At 42.2% G+C, this 8714-nt stretch overlaps 1 protein-coding gene across 2 annotated transcripts in view; it reads right to left on the bottom strand.

Annotated features, from left to right (window-relative positions):
* Positions 1–631: 631 nt before the first annotated feature.
* The window catches only part of pola1 (polymerase (DNA directed), alpha 1), a 39242-nt gene continuing 31159 nt past the window's right edge, over positions 632–8714 (bottom strand). For both annotated transcript variants that reach the window (XM_060862316.1, XM_060862315.1), the window contains exons 36-37: positions 7675–7771; positions 632–1332 (exon numbers count right to left, since the gene is read on the bottom strand). In XM_060862316.1, coding sequence (XP_060718299.1) covers positions 1190–1332; positions 7675–7771 — 240 coding nt within the window. In that variant the 3' untranslated portion in view covers positions 632–1189. The remainder of the gene's footprint in view (positions 1333–7674; positions 7772–8714) is intronic.

The following is an 8714-nucleotide window of genomic DNA, read 5'->3' as shown; positions in this document are numbered from 1 at the left end:
GAAACTCGAGCCCATGTACTGATGACTTAACCTTGTAAAATGTGATGGGGGGAAAAAAAAAACTCTTTTAAGCCGCACAAACTGTTCAAGTCATGTAAAGTACTTTTTCGCTGCGACGCACAGCAGATGTGATATAATAAATATATAAATTAACTTCTCCGGCTACACGGGCCTCCGCATGAGGGCTGTCCATCACACACACACACACACACACAGAGGGAGAGACAGAAAGAGAGAGATACAGAAAGAGAGAGAGAAAGAGAGAGAGAGCGAGAGGACTAAACCCAGGCCAGAAAGCCACTCTGAACGTGTACACTCTCTGAGGTCGATGCCATTAGTGGCTGTCGTCTAAAGTGATTTTTCAAGCACGGTACTTATGGAAATTGGCATTTGCAATGATGAAATGGTGTGAGGCGGAAAAAAATGTTCACCTGTCATTATAAACACATAGAACAAGCACTATTTTTTAACACATGCAGCAGAAGTGACTGCAATATTCTGACCTCTCATCCATCCCTCATTCCCCTGTTTTCTTTTTCCTCCATAACACAATTTATAGAAATACCATCTCCCCCAAAGCCTCTACTTAAGATCTGGATATTTAAAAAAAAAAACACCAGCAAACTTGTTCTTAATCACTTTATTTAACTTGCGGTATAAAAACATTTAACTGAGACGAGACGTTCATTCGTTCATTCATTCAAAAAAAAATAAAAATAAACAAATCAACATGGAAAAAAGTAGAAAACCTCAAATGTGAGTGTAAGTAGAGGTAATGTCAGAAACAAGCGCTCAATCTGTCCCAGCTCCTCAAATCACCAGGCCGAGTCTGTATCATTGGCTAATTGCTACGCTGTCAAGGACCAGTGGTGGTGGAGAGAAGTTATTACCCCTGATTGTTCCCTCGTTGTGTGTGGCGGAACGAAGAGGAGGAGTGGGAGTGGGGGGGTGTTGGGGATGCTGGTGTTTTTTATGAGTCTTTAGGCACTCGTGTCCATTTTAGCAACAAATTGTGATCGATTAAAGACCAGGCACAGGGCTAAATGGACATGATGAAAGACGTTGAGAGACAAGGAGCCAATCAACGAAGCTCTTGATGAACAAGGCAATCATCACCACCACCAGCAACATAGGTAACATAAAAGAGCAACAGGTTGTCTAAAAAAATCTGAAAGAAAAAAAAACCCCATTACTTTAACGACGTAAAGGCCTGGAAGAGTTTGGCGAGGTTGATCTCGGAGTAGCTGCTGGACACCAGGACACGGTCCACCACCGCCTTCAGCTTCTTATACACTTCTTTGTCTTCGTTATAGATCTTCCGTGTAAATTTAACTGTGGACAGAATAGAAACAGATTAGCACATCAATGAAATGCAACATCATGTGCATTAGCAATGCTGCACAGATCTGCGTTCACACAACCGTTTTGTTATTTACACATGAAATATAGTGCTGTGATATTTTAATTCTAATCAGATTAGTTTATGCATATTGACGAACACAAACTCAACAATTCTACAGATGGATCATATAAAGTACGCAGTTGGATTTTTCTTCAGTCTTATTGCCTACTTGTAGTTTAACTCCCACAAAACAGAGTCACCTTCTCTGGTTATTTACCACCTCTCAGACATACACACACACACACACACACACACACACACACACACACACACATATATATATATATATACACAAATACACGCACATATATACATACATACACATATACATACACATATATATATATATATATATATATATATATATATATATATATATATATATATATATATATATATATATATACACATATATATATACATATATATACACATACATTATATATATATATATATATATATGTGTGTGTGTGTGTGTGTGTATACATATACATATATATACATACACACAAGTATAAAAAGCATATAACCTGAAACTCCAATTGAAACTCATTCCAATCATGTCATTTGTGTTTAAACATCTGGCTTTAGATCATGTATATAGCTTCTGCCCACAAGAGACAACAGCATTGGTTGGAATTTGTTTGTGTGAACTGAAAATTAGGGCCACTTTGACAACATCCATGTCCAGCTTTTCTAAGATGTTTCCTGAATTTACATAGTTTTCTAGTATTAAATGTTTGATACTGGTTTGCAAATATAATGAACCATGAACTCGTACTTAACACACACACAAAAAAAAAAAACTGTCCGAAGTTGTTACTAAGACTCTTACATTAACATCAGTCTAAAGTGCCTTTAAAGCATTACGCGCCTTTTATTTTTAGTTATTTTAAACACAAAAGACACAGAAATAACAGTGTCTACAGAACCAGTGACAAAAGGTACGGTTTAGTAGCCCTTTTCTCATGTGACTCATAACTTTTGAAATTCTGAGAAACAAAATAAATAAAATTTTTAATAAAATTAAAAAAAAAAAAAAAAAGCAAATACAATCAGCTAGCATGTGAACAGAGGAATCCATAGGCAGTTTGAGAGAAAGAGAGGATAAAAACCATCGGTTATGATATCGAACTCTGCTCTCGGACAGAACACTGGAGAGTTTTATCAAGTATCATTTCAAACACAAGTCCCCAAGAATCGATAATGCTGCAGTAATCCGGTGTATGGCGGTGGTTTGAGAGGCTAGGTGTCTGCAGAAGTCTGGAGGCTAAATAGAGCTCACTGCCTGGGAGCCGAGAGGTCAGGCAATCGGGTCGATATCCTGGGTCATTTATCCCGACGGGAGGGCCTTCAATGATGGAGAGGAGAAGATGGAGGAGCCACTGGCAGCTTTGCAGGGCTGAACTGGAATTACTGACCGAGCTGAAGGCTTTAACCAAAGTCTTTTTGTAAAGCTATGGATTTCCACAGTTAAGAATCTGCATATGTAGAAAAATAAATCTCGGCGCACAAAGCTGCAGTTGGTCCTCCTGACAAAGAGGGGCAGTGTAGAATTATACACATCCAAAAAGTCACTGCTTCTGAGAAATGTTTCTGGGACAATTAGATCAGTTCAAACACCTGGATTTTAATCATAGGTCACTTTTATTAGCAAGTGGAGAACATGGAACAAACATGGGCCAGAAAAGAGGAATAATCCAGATAAAAAACAGACACTAGAAACTGAGAATGCACACACACACACACACACACACACACACACACACACACACACACACACACCTGCACCAGTGTCAACTTCCATTATCTATCACACATATATTTTACCATGAACAAGAGAGAGAGAGAGAGAACAGAAGGCTTGAACATGAACTAGTGTGTGGGGGAGAATACTATTTACCTGAGGGGAGAAAAAAAAGAGAGGAAAAGAGAAGAAAGGAGATGATGCATGATCAAGCGAAAGCAATCATGTCATCATTTTTTTGAAAGGTGGAAGAAAATAATTCTTTTTGTCCTCCCCTCCCCACCACCTCTTCTCTTATGTCTTTTTCTCCACTACCTCCTCTTCTTCTTCTTATTCATTCTTCCCCCAATCGTTGTATGGGGAATGGTTAGAAAAGAGCAACTTAAAAGCCACAAAGGTTGTCACAGACCTCGCTTTCCCCCCTTAGGCCCAGCAGGGGTCGTATTTAAAATAAATACCTTTTGGAAGGGGGTTAAAAAAAAGGAGATGATGAGAAGGAGTGAAGACAGAGCAGAGAGGGGTGAAGGAAAAGGAAGGAGGTAAAAAAAAAAAAAATTAAAAAAAAAGGAGGTAAAGTGACGGAGAATCTGAGAAAGCAGAGAGGGGGGGAAAAGGAGAGAAACGAGAAGAGAAGACAGGAGACAGGAGGAATGCGATGCTCATCCGAGAGAGAGAGGAGGGGAGGGGAAGAGAGAGAGAGAGAGAGAGAGAGAGAGAGTGTATCAGCTTCCATGCGCTCTAACTAGGTGTAAATACAATAACAAGCATGTAATTAAGTGAGCATGATGAAGTTAATGGAGATCATACATTCCATTTGGGCTGCTTATGAATATTCTATTAGATGTTATCAGGCAGCTGGAATAGCTGTTAATTTAATCATCACCGTGAGCAGGGAAAAGTTCTTTGTGCGAGTGTAATTGCACAGAATGAATAATTGATTTGACAATCGCACCCGCGGATTTGCAGCAGCTCGAGGCTGGCAGAGTGCGGGGGAGGCGGGGCGGCGAGGCCGAGAGCTCGGCGCCCTGAAAAGGTTGCAGAGGAGATAGCCTGCAAATTGAGCATTATCAGCACACTGATAAAGGACAATTTTTATTTTATCAATGCGGCAAAATTACATTACAGCACGAGCATAATCACACTGCCCACACTTAAGAAGAGACTAGGGAATGAGAGCGAGCCGGAGAGGACGTGTGTGTGTGAGAGAGAGTGTGTACGTGTGTGTGTGTGTGTGTGCGCACGCAGGGGAAAAGAAAAAAAAAAAAAAAAAAAAGAACAGAGAGAGAGAGAGAGAGAGAGAGAGAGAGAGAGAGGGAGACGTTGTAAAGGATGACTAAAAGTATAAATTGGAAATAAATTGCTCTTCATGAAAAGAATGGAATCAGAGTTCAACATGATTTGGAAGTCATTGATATGGGATATCTAATAATCCTAAAAAAAAGAAGGAAAAAAGAGAAAACGCTTTATTATGGAAGAACTCCTGCCGTGTGTGAAATTGCCTCCACATTTACTTCGCTTGCTGCAATCAGCTGGAGGACTGTGGTCTACATGTAGATCAGATTCTGCATCTGAAATGTCTCCCCCACACACACACACACACGCACACCAAAAGCACCCCACTTACTCTGTGGACACACACAATATATGCATTCCAGTTCAATCCCAGCTAAGAGCTCTGGCGAAGTCAGCGAGTGGAAAGCAGTCGAGATCTTTTCAGAGGTCCGAGGCCTAGAGCCCAATCACGGACCTGGACAGCGCTTCTGAAGGCTAATGCTCGACACGCTAACGAGATGAACGGTGTGATTTATTATGATTTGTCCGTCCGTACACGGTTCATGGAACAAGACACAGAATCTGAAGCAGAAGCGTGAAGAGACGGATGGGTTTGTAGAAAGAGGATAAAGAGAAGCAAGAAGAAACAGACAAGCTCACACTCGCTGATCGATCTCTAGTGCACTTTTCTGGATGTCGTCCTAATTGCAACGTAAGCAATCCTGCTTAAAACATCTTATACGCTGAAGTAGCAGCTACTGTTTATAGGTGATCCAGCGACTCTTATTAGATTACGTTCATCAGCGTAAAGGAAACAAAAGTGAGCAGGACCGGATTCGCCCACATTCCGGTTCAGACTATTCATATACATTTGGTGATACTAATTAGTGCCCCCTTGTTAATAATTGTCAGGAAGTTTAAAGTCAGGCCAATAGGGAGGCAAAAATCAGTGAAGTATGAACTCAATTTCATCATCAAGAAGCTGAAATGGCTTGTGGCCTCTGCTGCTGGTGCTAAGAGCTACGCGTGGCGGCAATTCAGGTCAGAAATGGAGGGAAAAAAATAAAATAAAAAAAAAAAAAACGGCAGAGTCAATCGGTCAATCAGACCCGAGACTCCATCAGCTGTTAAGTTTAATGTCTCTGAACTCCTCAGACTGACCAAGCAGGAGCATTTACGCAGCTCCATTGTTCACGTCGTGGCTGGAGTCCAAAGGCTGGAGTAGGATCACCTCGCTCACCTCTGGCCCCCGTGTCCAGTGCATGCCAAACCTCCCAAACCAACCCCCCGCCCCCGGCACTGTACGGCCGCAGTTATCTAAAGCGCCACAATAACAGTGCAGCCGACAGAATAGCGCCAAGATTGGTTTTTCTATTGTGCCGTCGCGCTGGCATAATGCCCACTTTAAAAGCAATTCCTCGCTCATCAGAGACAGACAGAAAATCTGCGACGATACGACACTAAACGTCGCAGGGTGGTGGTGGTGGTGCAGGAGGAGGAGGGGTGGGGGAGAGTTTGGCGTGAATTCAGTAAAATTACAATCGTGTGTGTGGTGAGTATGTGTGTGTTTGTGAGTGTTGCGAAAGGGGGCAGCTGAAAGTTTCTAGAACTACACTTTATTCCATCATTCCCACTACGCTGCCGCTTTTCTCTCGGCCTGGAGCTCGACCTCACGCTTCTTCCCTTTTGTGGAGTAAATGGACTGAAGTAAAGGATACATCACTGCTGACTACAGAGCAGAATCAACTACAGGCCTCAAAGGAGTCTTCACTCTCCAGCTCTTTGCAAGGGGAGGGGGTAAAAAAACAAGATGGGGGTCCGATCAGACCCCTGAAACAGAAAAAAAAAACAAAAAAAAAAAACAGAACACTAAAAGCACAGAGTGTGTGACCAAAAACCTAGAATAAAACACTAGGCAACATGGTAGGTACTGTAGAGCTCGCACTATTTTTTCCTTTCCTTGCTATACAGATGTGAACAATAAAAATCAGCTCCAAATACAGAATATAAAAATAAAAATAAATAAAATCACAATAGATCAATTATCTTCCTGATACTGATCCCACGACACGGAGTATAACGAGTTAAGCCGAATAAACGCCACATAACGGTCACGACATGGCAAAGGCCCACCTAGGGTCTAAATCATCACCTGGATCAGGTAAAGACAGTAGCCGTGATGCAGCCCTGTAATTTCTAACCAAGCCCTGCAAGTCTATAATACACTAACACTCAGTATTACAGTGTGGTCTTAGAGCAGCAACATGAAATAATCAGACTCGGAGTCAGTATGGGGTGAAAATTTATAGAAGTCGTGAATTCTGAACAATATTTACATCCAATCTCAACTACAGTTAAATCAGAAGTAGTGGAATAATCATAGAAAAAAAAAAAAAAAAAAAAGCAGAATTAGAGGGAAGGCCGAGAACAGAGACAGGTCACAACTTCGAAGATTGGCCACAATCACCCCCGAAGAAACAACTGTAGGGAAAAATAGAGAAATAAAAAATTCTGTAGAGAAGCCAAGTCTATAATCATGTTAGCCCCCACCCTCAAACTCCCTGCTCTCCACGGCCACTCGGCTTGCTTCATGTTCTGAGTGGTCATCTATTGATTACACATTATATTTTTCTACGCCTATCGCTCTCGCTCCGGACCTCATCGGCACATGAAGAAAGAAATAAATAAATTTACAAGTCCGTTCCAAGTGGTGCTTTTTAATCAAGTGACATCAATCACTGAGGCCGGTGGGTAAGTAGACTAAGCTATGGTTCGGTCTCGCCTGCGGTCACGGCGAGGCCGGATCCTGCACAGGGCCGCTGGAAATATATGCTCCATGTCCCATTATTTATGAAGGCCTATCCTTTTGCCTTCTCGCCAATTACTCGCCCTATCATTTTCCAAAATCTAAAAACTGTTTTCAATCAACACAGCCAACGCTATTACTGAGTGCCTGCCGGCCCTGAGAGGAGGCTTTTCTCCCTCTCGCGCTCCCTCAAACTGATTGGACCGCTTTGCATTACTCGCCGCTTCGTGATTGAATCCCTCGCCTGAATTAAGGCTGTCGACTTGAGGAGCTGCACATCCTTAACCCCCCCCCCCTTTTTTTCCTCCACACCAACCGCTTGACCGCCTTCAGCCTGTGTGAGCATCAGTATGTGCGTCTGCATGCACCTGTTGTGTGTACGTTTCTGGCGTGGGTTAAAAACGGATAGCGTAGCTCTGCTGTGTTTAGCACAGTGAGTCTTCTTACTTTTATCGTCTCCCTGCAGTACTTTCGTGGTGGCGTGTTCCCAATCAAAGATGTACCTGTAGAAGCTCAGCTGGTTGTAGAGCGCCTTCTCGGAATACTGCAACGACAAGGTAGAATAACATAAAATAAAACAGACATGGCAGATCATTTTGGTTTAAAGTTTAACAGAGAACATACTGCATCATCGTGCATTTCTGATGCAACAAAAAAAGAGGAAAGGAAATGAACTGAAAAACAAGGCAGCGTGTTTTAAACGGCGTGTTATCAATACGATGTTGCATGAACTCAAATTCACTCCCAAATCCTCTTCAAACTGTTTAGTGACGCTGCGGTGGTCGATTATTCAATCGCTCATTCGCATTGGAAAAAAGGAAGAAAAAAAAAAAAAACAATTAGCCATAATCACACGGATGTTTACCTCACGGCGGTTTAGCACCGTGTTTTTTTTCTCTCATCTCGCTGGGGAAAATGGAAGGCTGGAGCGTAATGAGATTGGTGCAATTCAATCAGGGAAAGCTGGAGAATCACCTGCGTTAATTACAGCTGGAGAGACAGGTAGTGTTTGTCATATATTCTCCACTGTCATAGACAGAGGCAAACACAGTCGCTCAGGCGAGCCCTGAGTTTAGAGTCATATAACCTGCCAAATCTGTCTGATTGGCCAAAAACCAGGTGCCCTCGTCGCTCACTCCCCTCCGCAGAAGTACCACAAAAGCAGGAAACAATTTGTTTGGTTTGTAAATGGTGCTGTAATTATCGTCGGCCACGTGTCTGCCTGCCAGAAGTGCTCAGGTCAGGAGAGAGAGAGAGAGAGAGAGAGAGAGAGAGAGAGAGAGAGAGAGAGAGAGAGGAGAAGAGACGGGGGAAAGAGAGCGAGAGGACTCCGAAATTACCTCGAAAATTACCTACTTCATAATAGTTTGTTTTGATAAGGCATTGTGTGTGGATCTGATGAACAACGGTGGCTGTCAATTTGATTAGCCATTATACTTTTATGTTAATTGCCATTATTGGGTCGGCGTCTCTTCGAGTCACCATAG

Source organism: Tachysurus vachellii, chromosome 25 (assembly GCF_030014155.1).
Source record: "Tachysurus vachellii isolate PV-2020 chromosome 25, HZAU_Pvac_v1, whole genome shotgun sequence".
NCBI lineage: Eukaryota > Metazoa > Chordata > Actinopteri > Siluriformes > Bagridae > Tachysurus > Tachysurus vachellii.
Note: the sequence above shows the minus strand (reverse complement) of the source record. Positions and strands in the feature narration are given on the sequence as shown.